At 45.3% G+C, this 13,992-nt stretch overlaps 1 protein-coding gene across 1 annotated transcript; it reads left to right on the top strand.

Annotated features, from left to right (window-relative positions):
- Nucleotides 1-358: 358 nt before the first annotated feature.
- On the top strand, nt 359-6,649 carry LOC311328902 (uncharacterized protein; the record flags this gene model as incomplete). The annotated part of the gene is made up of 11 exons (XM_084462800.1): nt 359-935; nt 1,760-2,213; nt 2,303-2,374; nt 2,458-2,589; nt 2,794-2,874; nt 3,089-3,346; nt 5,174-5,437; nt 5,557-5,771; nt 5,925-6,116; nt 6,206-6,533; nt 6,629-6,649. The coding sequence occupies exons 6-11, from the start codon at nt 3,272-3,274 to the stop codon at nt 6,647-6,649; spliced, it is 1,095 nt and encodes a 364-aa protein (XP_084318926.1). The 5' UTR covers nt 359-935; nt 1,760-2,213; nt 2,303-2,374; nt 2,458-2,589; nt 2,794-2,874; nt 3,089-3,271.
- Nucleotides 6,650-13,992: the final 7,343 nt, after the last annotated feature.

The following is a 13,992-nucleotide window of genomic DNA, read 5'->3' as shown; positions in this document are numbered from 1 at the left end:
TAATTATACCTATATCACACACAACACATACTGTACTGTATAATAACACACAACCCATGCTGTATCACACTAGCCAGTGGACATTGTATTCAAGCCAGATATTTCAAATGAGTAACCTAGCCTACGTGTTATGTTGTTGTAGTGACCGGATATGCCCACTTGGGGGCAGCTCTGGGCGGGTTCAACTTCACAGCGGTGTACTGCACATCCTCTTCCTGTTTCTTGGGCCCCAGTGATTGGATGATGGAGTAGAGGGGGACATCCTCCTGGGTCTTGGAGCGAGGGAAGTGGGCTCTGGCATGGTGGACGCCTTCCTGCTGGACTGTGTGTGTGTCTGAGTGTGTGTGTCTGTACTGAAGCCAGATATGTACATACATATGAGTAAGACAGCTGTCAACGGACCGTAACGTGGACTGTATTTTCATGAGGACTGTAGGGGGAGACGGAGCACTACCAAAACGCTAAACACGGATGAAAATTAATCAAACCATAGTTATTTGACTTCACTACTTGTCGGTGAATGCGACGGTGGTAAATCCTTACAAGAGAAAAAACGATGTACCGTAATGACGCTAATGTTTGCGCAAAGGGGAATTGGCTGTGGCCCACATGACTTGTATTTCCAAATTGAAGGCTGGCTTGACCGCAGTGAAATAGGCTACTATGGATGCCGCTGTGCTGCTCGGCTCGGCTGATAATTCCAAAGTAGGCTAAAACCGGCCAATGACATCATGCAGGGTTTTGGAAAAGTAGGCTAAAATCAAATATGAGCCGGATGATAATCGTTGTTATATAGTTGTTAAGACAATTGTCAGTATTCTGATAGACAGGCCTTGGTTCAGACAGGATTGTTGACGTCATTTATCAATCGTCTAGCCAATCAAGGTCTAACTGAGTTTATACAGTAGCATCAAAAAGACTCGGACTTATCAAAAGTAAGTGATCTTTGTTTGTATCAAGTAGAAAAATCAACAATTCTCAGGGCCAACTGTTTATGCCTTAGCAAATACGTTTTTGTCTTGGTGCCGACAGGTTGTAACGTTAACTTGATGTCTTTCTAGCAAGCCAAGGTTAACTAGGCTAGCAAACGCTAATGTATGTAGCACTACAGTAACGTTAACGTTATCCGATTTAATAATTTTGCACGTCTAGAAAAGCTTTCAATCGGGTTAGCTATCTATATTCTCTCATGCTGTTACAGAACCAACGCTTTCATTGTGTGTTCACGTTACCGTTGCACAACAACACCGGTCAAGTCATCTAAGTTAGTCTTTTGAGAAATATCGCTCTCGATGTTCATCTATCTATCTATCCATCTAACCATCTTATCCATCTAATATGAAATGCTGTTTAAACTCGATCAGTTAAACGGGGTGTTATTCGGGACCTGAACAGCATGGCCATTTTGGACCGTGCGTAAAATACGCATTGGCTCGTCGGCTGCGCTTACAGCTGTCAGCTCTCCACATTCGTTTCAACGAGGCCATCTCTAAAGACACTCGTCGCCCAAGATCTCTATCTATCTATCTATCTATCTATCTATCTATCTATCTATCTATCTATCTATCTATCTATCTATCTATCTATCTATCTATCTATCTATCCATCTATCTATCTATCTATCTATCTATCTATCTAATATGAAATGTTACCATGTCATTACAAATGCTGCTTGTCATTTACATGAATAACTTCATATGACAGTATGATTACATTTTTAAATTATTACTATATAATATGCATTGTATTTTGTGCACAGGCTATAATGAAGAAGACCGCCTTTAGCTTCTTCCCAGGCAGGAAGACGGTGTCTTTCAGAAAGGGCCCATCAGGTCACCTGAGGAAGGACCCGTCAGAGGAGGCCATGAGGATTAAAAAAAATCCCAAACTGCAGGACAAGTCTCCTCCTCAACCGCATGACCTTGTGAGGAGTAACGCCCTGACTATGGTCCGTCAGCAGGGAGGGGATGCGTCAGACAAACTGGAGGTGATGTGCTCCAGTTTGGAAAGTACAAGGGCAAACCATACCGTTGGCTCCTTGAAAATGAAGGACACCTGGAAGCAGATCTGGGACAGCAGGGCAGATGGATATGCTGAGTTTATTTTAAGGACCAAATGTTTTAAAAACAGTCAGATGTATAAACTGCAGCAGTTCATCCTGAAGCAGCAGAGAGCAGAGCCCTGTGTCTCCACACCGACATCCAGCACTTTGGGTCAGTTCACAAAAACAATACTGATTTTATGTTAAAAGAAAAAAAGTACTGTATCTAACACACAATGCATGTCACTGTTTATCTCCTAGTGATGGAGGAGGACGAGGAGCTGGAGAGAGAAATGTTAAATCTCTCTCCATCTAAATATGACAAAGAAAAAAGTGAGTGGATTCAGTTTAATATGAAAAGCTTCTTGAAAATGTTACTGTATGTGATAAAAGGGTAATGGCAGCTGTGCTCTCAGGGCCTCCAGCAGCAGTCTCCAGAGCCCAAGCTGGTCTCTCAGGGCCTCCAGCAGCAGTCTCCAGAGCCCAGGCTGGTCTCTCAAGGCCTCCAGCAGCAGTCTCCAGAGCCCAGGCTGTGTCTGCAACACCAGGTTTGTCTCCATCAGTGTGGAGGGTGGATTCTGTGTCACCAGAATTCACCAGCCATTATTATTCTCTTTCAACTAGTTGTTGTTTTGGTCTGTTCTGATATTTATGTTCATTTCCCACTAATTGACGGAATTAACATGCCAGCCATGATTGTACGAAACTTGATTGTGTGAGGAAAATGACTTTTGAATGAATTGTCTTTACAGCTCACAGGACGTCAGCAGTTGCAGCTGTCTCCAGAGCTGCGGACCTGAATGATGCCCCTGTCCCTGTGGCTTCTGTGAAAGGTTATTATACATGTTTACATCTCACCATCATGACTAATGTGTGACATTATTATTACCCCCACCCCAGCGATGACGTCGCAGGGTGAGAGGATATGTTTTTGGTGGCCTGTGTACTTCCATCTGTCCGTCAACAACACCTCCATTCCGCTTCTAGTTATGTTATGTGACCAAATGATGTGTGATGTTTGTTTCTTTCTTTCTTTTAATCTCACAGCCACAGTGAAGGCTCCTCTGCCGGTCCCCCCTCAACTGCTCGCCATCGCTCCTCAGCTCGGGATAAGAGAGCCTGCACCCAGCAGATCACCAGAGGACACGGCGAAGCAGCTGACGGAGGCGCTCCACCTAAAGTATGAGAGAGCTCACCTGGCCTACCTCCTGAGTGTGCAGAACGTCCGGGATGCAGAGGCAGGAGTCTACGGCCAGAGAACCATCACTGGGCTCCTCAGACAGGGAGATACTCCAGCTCCATTTGGTGGGTATGCTGATGCTGACGGCTGGGGTGGGGTGTCTGTTTCTCCTCAGTACCTAGCGGACTGCCTGATTCACGAGTATCAGCGGCAGGAGCAGCACCTCACTCTGCTACTACAGGGGACCTTTGGCCAGGCACTGAGATCAGATCACACCCGCAAGGTAGCTAGGAAGGTTGTGCTGTCGTCCGGCACCATGTCTTCCTATGCTGTCATGAATGAGAACTGGATGACCCTGAGGTGGGTGAGGGGATCCTCTACAGGCACGGCGGCACCTTGCAGCTCAATCACGCCAAGGGCGAGGGAGCTGCTGTGCCCATCTGGATCCCTGTGAGGGGCACCTCCCAGCAGGAGGGCTTCCACTTTCACCAAGCCCAGTGGGTGACAGGCAACAAGGTGTCCTGTGAACTTTTCCAGGCCCAGGCAATGACTGGAGTGGCACGGTGGAACTTCCAGAGGCTAGTGGACCTGAAACAGCCCGGTGTCAATCTGCCAGCTGTATTTGACCCCCTGTTAATGGCAGAACTGAACATCGCCTCTGCAAAAGTGACAGGGAGGGCAAAGTACTCTCAACCCTCCACCATTAGCTCCCCCTCAGGAGCAGTCACTGAGCCGGTCAGCTGTGGAGCAGATTGTGACAGAGATCATGCAAAAACAACAACAACAACCGCAGAAGAAGAAGACGACGAGGAACTGTTCAGCCTGTGGTCAGCCAAAGTCACGCTATGCAGGTGAAGGCTCTTCAGTTCATTTCTTCTATCAGTCAGAAGCAGTGAAATACTTTTATTGCTCCAAAAAGGTCTTTCAGACCTATGCAGCCGAGGGCCTAACCGTATGTCTTTTGAGAACTTTTCTGCGTCTTCGTTTTTTGAGCGGGAGCTGGAGGGTGCAAAACAGAGGGGGGCCGAGGCAAGGAAGGTGCTACAGGAGAGGGCAAAGAGGAAGGCAGAAGTGCAGCTGCCAACAGGCCGCCTGTGCAGGTTCTGTCACCAGCCACTGAAACAGGGACTCAACAGCCCTCATATTCATACAGACTTCCCCGGGGTGTCAGGGAAATACATCTACTGCCAAAGTGTTCTCCCTGTACAAGCCACAGGGCATGCAGAAGGAGATGAGCTGGAGGCAGTTCCAAAAGTCTGAGTTCTATGAGGCTGAACGGACCAGGTGGGCTGCAGAGAAGGGGAAGTGACTTGTGGTGTTTGGAGGATAGGTTTACAGGGTTCAGAGACGGGGAACACAAAACAATTGGAGCAGGGAGATGGAGGTGTGTGTGTGTGTGTGTGTGTGTGTGTGTGTGCGCGCGCGCGCGCGTGCATGCGTGTGTGTGTGTGTTTGTGTGAGAGAGAGTGTGTGTCCTTTAGGGTTGAACAAGAATCAGAAACAGGCCATGAAGAACTTCCTCTCAGACACTCAGATCTCCTATAAGGTAATGTGTATGTGTAAGACAGGGAGGGAGTTCATCTCAGTATTTTGTACACTTAGCCCTGCTTTATTCCTGTCACCTTCCTCTAACTCATCTGTCTCTCTGCCTGTCTGTTTGTCTTTGTATGTGTGTGTCTGTGTGTGTGTGTGTGTGTGTGTGTGTGTGTGTGTGTGTGTGTGTGTGTGTGTGAGAGTGTGTGAGAGTGTGTGTGTGTGAGAGAGAGAGTGTGTGTTCTGTCTATTCCCTGGCAGAAAGGGCACGCGGGCACAACTCAATGGCTTTTTGTAATTTAATGACCAAATAGCAGTCGCATACAGATACCAGATACAGTAGGTTGTTAAACCTACAACGAAACAAAGACACATATACTGTACATGCATTAGTTCTCTCTCTCTCTCTCTCTCTCTAGTCATATTCTACAAGTGTGCGTCTTCAGTGTGCTGCTGACCAGCTACACCCACTCTGCCGTCGACAACATCCTGTTGAAGCTGCGCTGGTTCAAGGTGGGGATGGAGTCAGAAGATCCACCCGGACATCCTGGCCTATACTGAAGAGAGGGCACTCAGGGGGAGAAAGCAGGACGACAAAACTCGACCATTTTACACACGTGTTGGCTCGGGACCAGGAGAAGAAGAAGGCTGCGCTTGCTCCCCAGCAGACCACACCCATCCATGTGTGTTTTGACAGTGTGTAACTCAGAGTTGAATTGACTGCTTTTCTTGTATTCAGCACAGTCTCAAAGCGAGCATTCAGTTCTCGGTAATAACTGATAAAAAAATATTTCTGTTGTAGCTGCTTCCTAACAGCTGGAGGCAGACGCTCCCTGAGGAGCAGCACGAGTGGCTGGGCCGGGCTCTGTTCACCAGGGGGGCCAGCGGGAAGGCCGTGCTCACCACCAACCTGCGCCTGTGGTGGGAGCCCCCCGGAGCCCGGCTGTTGTACACTCAGCCCCCCGCCTCAGCCCACGCCTTCTTCCAGCGCCGGTTCTTCCTGTGGATGCCGTACAAGTATGTTGTGTTATATTTCTAGCAGTATGTGGTATTTGCTTTAAAATATTTCAACTAAATTGATTTAAATACAGAACTGTAATACATTTTATAACATGTACAATTTGACTTTTAAAGGATGTGGGTGTACAAGTTTGTATGCCCCATCTGTAGGCGCAGGCTCACCGGTGCTGGCTGGTACAAGACCGTGCGGAGGGTATTGGACAGGGACGGCTGGTACTTCATGGGCACGGAGTACCTGGAATGCCGTCCCTGTCAGAAGAAGTGGGCGAGCTGGGCACAGGACATCTTGGACCAGCTGGACCCTGCACACAGGGAGGAGTTTCCAGCTGTTCTCACATACAAGTAAGTTATTGCATTGTTATATTGCCGTGTGGATTAAATATAAAAAGGTGTGTGTGTGTGACTGTGCCACTTTTTAATATGTCTCACAGGCTGTCCTGTGACAAGGTGTTGCTTGGGCTGCTGAAGCAGCGCACTATGGGCAACAGTGCGACTCGGCTCCACTCCTTTCTGGTGGAGCAGCACACCAGAGAGTGGATGGCGAGGTCGATGAGCTACCTGTCTGCGCTCCGCAAGCTTCGGGTACCAGGCGCAGCGCCGCAGCAGCAGCAGGTGTCCCTGCCTCCCATGCACCTGGTCCCCTGCGTGTCCTGGCTGATCTCCGTCTACGTGAGGGAGGCGGCCAGTAGAATGGAGGAGACCAAGGCCAGGGTCACCTCCATCTTTGGAGACATCCTGAAGATGGACTCCACCAAGAAGGCAAGCTTCACTACTACTTATACTACAATGTATAGTGCAATTCATATATTATAACAACAGCTGACATTATAACATATATATTGTAACAGTGACAGTTGATTTTATATTTCAGATGACAAAGAAGCTTGCGGGTGCCGCTGCTCACACGGCTGCCTGGGTGACCAACGTCGGCAACGAGTACGGGCAGGTGTTGATGTCCGTACTCACCGACCGCGAGGGCGACGGTCTTCTGCCCATGACAGCCGGTCTGATGCAGCGGTAGAGAAGCCGGACAGGCCCCTCCCTCGGTCCTGTACGTGGACCGGGACTGCTGTTCCCTCTCCGGGGGACAGAGCAAGGTACATGTTGACATGTTGTTTTAGTTAATGCATTCCTCGCTGCAGCTTTGTGGCCAGCCGGGTCAGGGCGTTCTCAAGGGCGGACCTCAAGAGACTGAGCAGGGCCCAGAGCCCGGACTCTGCAGGGGAGCTGAGCTCTGCGTCTCAGCACAGCCGCGACGGCGACAGCCCCGCTGCCTTCTCTCCCGACCGCAGAGTGTCATTGGCAAGTAGCGCCAGCAGCAGGCGAGCCCCAACCGACCTGCAGATCTAAGAGTTAGTTAAATAACTTGTTCTGCTTCACAGCACATTTAACAGATGAAGAACGTTTGCGAGGGTTGGTGAGGTCACATTTGTGAGATAACATTACATTTGATTGAGGCCACAATGTGTTATCTTGTGTAAGGGTGGGTCTGTGCCATAAGGCTGAAAGGTACGGCCATTCTCTTCATCTCCATTGCATGTTTTTATAGACAAGTTACTGCACCTAAGCCCTCTGGATAAATAACGTGCAGTGCAATGGAAAAACACAACCAGAAAATCAATAATCAAACTTCAGGCAGTAATTTGCTATTGCTGTAAGTAGGCTGAGCTCTGAATCAATGACATTCATTGGATGTGCTCAGTATCTTGTCAATCATCACGCATTATAGCATGATTTCAATTACAATAAACTCAACCCCAGATAATTTGACCTATTTCTTCTTGTATTCAAGTGGCAAGTGGTCAAGTTGTGATAATATGCCCAGTACTAACACAAAATGGTTACAGTACATAATACTTCCAATTTGTTTTCTCTTTCAGATCTCGGTACTGCAGATGTCCTCCATCCTGAAAAAGCATTGATATCGTTTGGCCCAAAGATCATTTAAAATTGTATATTATGTATATTTCTGGTACTGAAACAGGTGTTATTTGTTGCGTTATATGCAAATGTATGTTATTTCTACTGTTTTATGAAACATTATGGTGATCTATCAATTAGTAATGTATTTTCTCAAGTAAATTACCCAAAATATGTTGATTTATAGAATGAATATGCAAAAATGATTTATTAATAAGAAAAATGTTGACCAATGTCACTGGTTAACAGTGTTACTTAACAGAAATCAGGACATTGGGGCTTAAATGAAGCAACCCATTAGGGCTTAAAAGAGTTGGCATTAGTTGCTCAATGAGTTGACTTAAGACCATTACTTTAAATCAACTTACGGTGGGGATATATAAATAAATAAATATAAATAACCTTAAATGTGCTTGTTATATCCATGTCCAGCCTAATTTCATGAGAAAATAGTTGGTGCATAACTCTGAAAGGTTTTGAATTGTCTAGATGCAAAGTCCCCGGTTCGATCCCAGTTCCCGGAGTGTGTCGAAGGGTCCTTGAGCAAGACACTGAACCCCAAAATCACTCATGTATGGCACGGTGGTATAGTACCTAATATTGTCACCTCACAGCAAGAAGGTCTCCGGGCCTTGGTCCTTGGGCACCACTGACGAGGCTGCCCACTGCTGCTGGCTGCCCCTGGAGGACGGCAGCTTGGATGGGTTAAATGCAAGGAACAATTTCCTCCGTCGACCGCTAAAAAGATGTGTCGTGTGCTACTGTGTTGCCGCTCACTCACGTGTCGTGTGTCCCACCATGTGGCTCAAATAAAGACCCCCCCATGGGTCCAGAATTATGAATTAGAATTAAATATTTATATAACTTTGACTGTAGGTATCATCATGTGATTTATCCAGCCTATATTACCACTGTGACTCATTTGAAGGTCCATAACGTTTATAATGTTTATGATGTTTGATAAATATTTTGATACATTTTGATCATGTTTGAAATAATGCTAGAAATGTTTGAAAATGTTTTTTCTAATGGCTTTTTACAAACAAATTTTTTTTCCACTTTTCTTTGTGACCGCCTTTATTGTAATTATATGATTGCCTGCACCTATTATTTGGAGGGCAATGTATCCTGCTTAAAGCCTGGATGCATAAGAAAATTACAAGTAGGCTACCCTAACGAAGGTTGAGGCCGAAACATTGGTCTATTAAATATACTTTTGCATCGGAGCTGAGTGTGGCTACTCCTTATTTCCCGTAAGAGGTGTACTTGTGTAACAGAGTTAAATTGGTTAAACTCACTCAGTATAAATACCGCCCACCCGCGCCATCGAATTGCTTGCTTTTCAATGGCATACTGTAGCTGGTTGCGGTGTTTATGAGTGGTGGTCACGTGTGTTCGTAAATCAGTTCGTAAGTCAAGTTCGAACCCAATGTGGGGTCAAAGTGAGGGTGGAAGCTATATTAAAGCGCAATGCAGTGACACCTGTTAGCCGTGGTCTGAAACAATCTTTAGGTAAGTGGTACAAGTAACATCTAGGCTACATGAATGCCAGAAGCCAAGGTTTCCCAGCAGAACATTTCCCAGAGCATCACACTATCAATGTTATTCACTTCATCTGTCAGTGTTTTTAATGTTGTGGCAGATTGGTGTACATCTTTACATTATTCTTTTTTTTTTTAAACAAAGAACAATGCAACCCCTCGCACTGCAATGTTAGTCTGCTCTAAAATGTTACTCTGCTGCTCCATCCTCAGGCATTGGTTCATACTGTAGAATCTGAAAAACAAAATAAAAAACTCAGGGGCTTGCACCTAGAGGTGCTGAATGTACTGGGCACCATTTTGGACATAGCACAGTATGGAGATAAGAATTATTCCCTCACCCTATTCCTTAGTTCTTTGTTCTCCTCCATCAGCAGTTCACACTTCTGTTGTAGCTCTGTCAGTTCCAGGCGGAGTGTCTCTGCATCTGCTGTGTCTGGCCCAGGCACACCAAGGTGGTGCTTTATGAAGCTGTGGTTTGAGTGAAGGTTGAACAGCACTATAATGATACCCCAATTCATCACAGGCTGCTGTAAGGTAATCTAATTACCAGTGAATTCAAGTTGATGGCACCATGCAAGAATTTGGCATGTATCTAGTGAATTGATCCATGAAACTATAGGCCTACATCCAAGTTCCCCTCTTAAGAATACTACACCAACAGCTGACCAATGCAATCACCAAGTCAAAAGGATACTCCAAAGCATTATCAGGTTTATCCGTCTCTTCGTAAAGTGGCACCAGTACTGGAAGAAGACATTTTTTAGTTATACAGGGCCAACAGTTAGTAACGTTAGTAAAACCATGCAACCAAATGAGTTACTTCCTGAAAAGAGACCTACCACTGGCGAGGCTGTCTAGAACACCAGCCTTTTCAAGGTATCTTCGAAATTGTTCTCGTTTGGATTCAGGACCCTTAAATAGGCGAGAAGTTCAGCTAACGTAACTGAACAGTTATAATTACTTCATTTTGTAATTTAGTGGAAGCTTCCTTAGTGTGAGCTGTGATGTGTCCAGTTCAGCTAGCTGGCTGATGTTAGCTAGCTAGCTGAGACACATTCGGCTTAAAAAGATGTAATTCTAGTACTTCACAGCACTGCTTCCGAGAATGACAGACGATGTTAGCTCCAAACAAAATGTAAAACGCAACAACAATAACAAAAACGTCAAAGACGAGCTGAGTGTCGACAAGCAGAACATCTTCTAACTTCGGTAATGGGTTGAGTAGCACTAGCTAATGTCAACGCCATGTATTAATAGAACGCATACTTACTAAGTAATGTGCCATTTTAGTGCGAGGAAATGCAAAATATGAATTTAGCCAACTAACAATCTGCAACTGCACCCTGTTCACTCACGTTTCGTAGACACTACAGTTGCCATAACAACGAACAACACACATTTTGATTGGGGGAGGAATGTAGGGAATTCTCGAGAAAGATGGTCCAGCCTTGCAAGTCAAGAAAGATGGTCCAGCCTTGCAAGTCAAGAAAGATGGTCCAGCCTTGCAAGTCAAGAAAGTCGCTGTAGTTTGTCAAGGGAAACGTATTAAAAGAGGAGAAATCACTATAAGTCTGGCCGTGTTGGGAGCTGCAGCAATGCCAAAGGCAGTTCTGTAGAGCTGCGGGAGTTAACAGAGACGAGTAAAACATGTTTTAAATTGACAAACGTCATATGTGTATAGTCATTCATTGCACATTTCAAACGGGTCCCAAAAAGTCTCCCGCAGTTATAGTTGTCCCGATTTTGTTGTGGTAGTGGCCTACGTTAGTTCCCACGCAGAGACCGGCCAAACCATAACCCCAACCCTAAACTTAACCCAACCCTATACTTAAGCCTAACCTGAACCTAACCCTAACCAAAAGCCCAACTTTAATTTAGCCATAAGCTGAACCCCCTACGGTCTCTCTGTTTATGGGAACTCTACCTTTTGTCCCATAGGTTCTGCGCTACCCTCTTCCGCTGATCCATGGCAAGCTGTTAAATAGCCTATCGAAGCAGCTGCTACCTTATTTACTTTCATTTTCAATTGGTTTACCATATAGCTTTTTTCGCCAGTGTATATGCTATACCAGCAACATAATCAATTATTTATTGTTTATATTATGGAGATTATTCTGCATCAAATCATAACATTTCTAACAGGTACTCCCATCTAGCAAAAAAGCCGTTCGTCAGAAATGTCCCTTGAGAGGGAGCTCAAGGTGTATGGTGAGGCTTGGTTTTGGATTATCCTTTAGTCTATGGAGCCTTCCATTTCCCAAACCTGTATTGGTGTCAAAGAACTGGACAGGCCATCAGGTGACCTATAGACCCCTTATCATAATATGGTATTCTTATGGAGGAGAAAGTGAGAGTGAGTCATGGACGTAATGACATGTAAATGTAAATTCTATGGAAATGTTATGGCCTTTTTGAGAGATATTTCTACGCATGGCTCATGACTCTGGCAGTATTTGGTTATATGTCAACCTGGCCTCCATGGTCCTAATATCCAATGATCTCATACTAGTTATTGACTGAGATCATAATAATTGAGACCCTTCTTTTACTTGTCAGCATACGCGCAGTTTGACTTTTTGATCAGGGGGGGCAGTCAGTCCCAGCCCCCCCCCCATCAAATAGGGATTATAGTGGTATAAATACGAGCCCTGCACGGACATTGGAATGCGCATATTCTGTTACAGCTGCATGATTGACCCACAACATTTAAAAACATAGTGCTTATTATTTCCAATATCCACGTTTCGTTCAACTGCGCCTCCGCTGCGCCGTCCATTAGCACAGAAATTTGGAATTCGTTTCAATATAGCCCAGGCCTACTTCAAACAATATTTTCCAATAAATTCTTCCAAAAACTAAAACGGAATGTATGCTACGCCTTTCATGCTTCAATGTCGGGATGTGTCATTATAAACAGCGTAGAATCCAGCAATTGCCTCTTCACATGTAGCCTATCTGCATTTATATCAAAGAATAATCACCAAAAGAATAATAGTGCGTACATAATCGATTTGACAACTGGACAATGGATACGTTGCACAGATATGCAGTATCCAGTTCGTTCATGGCTAGCAATGGTAGGCCTACAGCTATGGGATTAGCTCATGTTTGGGTTGCTGTCAGAGCTGCCACTCTTATGTTGCTATAGCCTACAATTATCAGAACAATGTGAACATTCAGTTGAAAGTTTTCCATCCACCCATAACTGGATGAGGAATCAGCACAATCAATTCTCACGCAAGCAGGAGCCGTTCAGTGCATTTCTCTGATCCGGCCGCAACCCGGTCTCTAGAAGACATGTTTTGGACGCGTTGCAGACAGTTTGCGCATCTGGCCACCAGGGGGGGCAGTGCCCCCCCTTGCCCCAGCCAATCTGCGCGCCTGGACCTCCTGACCTGCCCCCTCGACGACACATTTTAGCTACTCATTCAGAAAGCACACAGGTACGTTTTACAGCCATGTTTACTGTTCAAATGCTATTTTATACTGGGTTACAGCTTTAGGCAGCTCTGAAAAGCTGGTCAATGCATGCGTTATGCGTCTGATTATGGCTAACGTTTAGCTATTGTAGTTGCCAATTTGAGAAGCCGTGTTTGGCTAGCTAGTGTGCTGATTAACACTAGCCGTTAGCTATCTAGACCATTAGCGAATAGCGTTGTGTAATATTTAAGGTGTACGACAGACAAAATAGGCCTATTTGAATTTTCTTTAGCTAATTTCTATAACACTTAAACGATATTTTAATTATTTCGCACAATTTTAATCATTTCACACCTTAGCAAGTTAGTTGGCCTAAAAACGCTACCATGGAGGAATGGCACGTGCGGCGAGTCTAGCTGATGCATCGCGAGAACCTGGACCTGTCGTGTGTGTTCATGAGAACCTGGACCTGTCGTGTGTGTTCATGAGAACCTGGACCTGTCGTGTGTGTTCATGAGAACCTGGACCTGTCGTGTGTGTTCATGAGAACCTGGACCTGTCGTGTGTGTTCATGAGAACCTGGACCTGTCGTGTGTGTTCATGAGAACCTGGGAAAGACAGCAGAGATGGGTCAACTAACGGTTAGCAGTAGCTATCAACCACTAACCGCGAGGGCTAGTTAGCTGGCTAGCTATCCTGCCAACCAAACTTATTAGTTGTGCATTTATCATTGTTTCCATTCTCGTTGTGTAACGTAACGTCTACAAACAACAAACAACGTGGTTGGATCTAATGAATTTACAAGGCATCTACTTCTGTTTGCAGGTCTAACATACAGTTTCCCTATAGCTGGCAGATGCTAATGCTTTCTCAGAATGACTCATTCTTGAGTCAGCATTCAAGCACTATGCAATCTGTGACCTTTTAAACTCATAATCCACAATAACGTTACTCCCTGTAAAATTAAGTCACCGACATTGAGACTGGATGGAGATGACAGAATAACGAGTTAACTTGCTATACTTGTCCTGGCCTTACTTTTGTAACCCTCTATGCACTTTATCCCTAACTAGCCTAAATCAAACCAACCCCTCTGGTAGTGGTTCAGTTCAGTCATACAGCTTGTTCATGCATGGTGTGCATGTGAGGCCTGGGGCGATTGAGACACTCCCTCTTTCTATGCCCCCAGTCTGTGCCTCTCTGTCTCACCACTTCCCTCATCGACCTCTCTCTGTTTTGTTTGTCTTTCTGTTCCTGTGTTTCTCTCTTCCTGATACATTATTTATTGATAGGCATTACCACCGCAAATGAAACCTATCTCTATCGTTATTCAT

This window comes from Borostomias antarcticus, assembly GCF_949987555.1.
Source record: "Borostomias antarcticus genome assembly, contig: scaffold_189, whole genome shotgun sequence".
In the NCBI taxonomy this organism is placed as follows: Eukaryota; Metazoa; Chordata; class Actinopteri; order Stomiiformes; family Stomiidae; genus Borostomias; species Borostomias antarcticus.
Note: the sequence above shows the minus strand (reverse complement) of the source record. Positions and strands in the feature narration are given on the sequence as shown.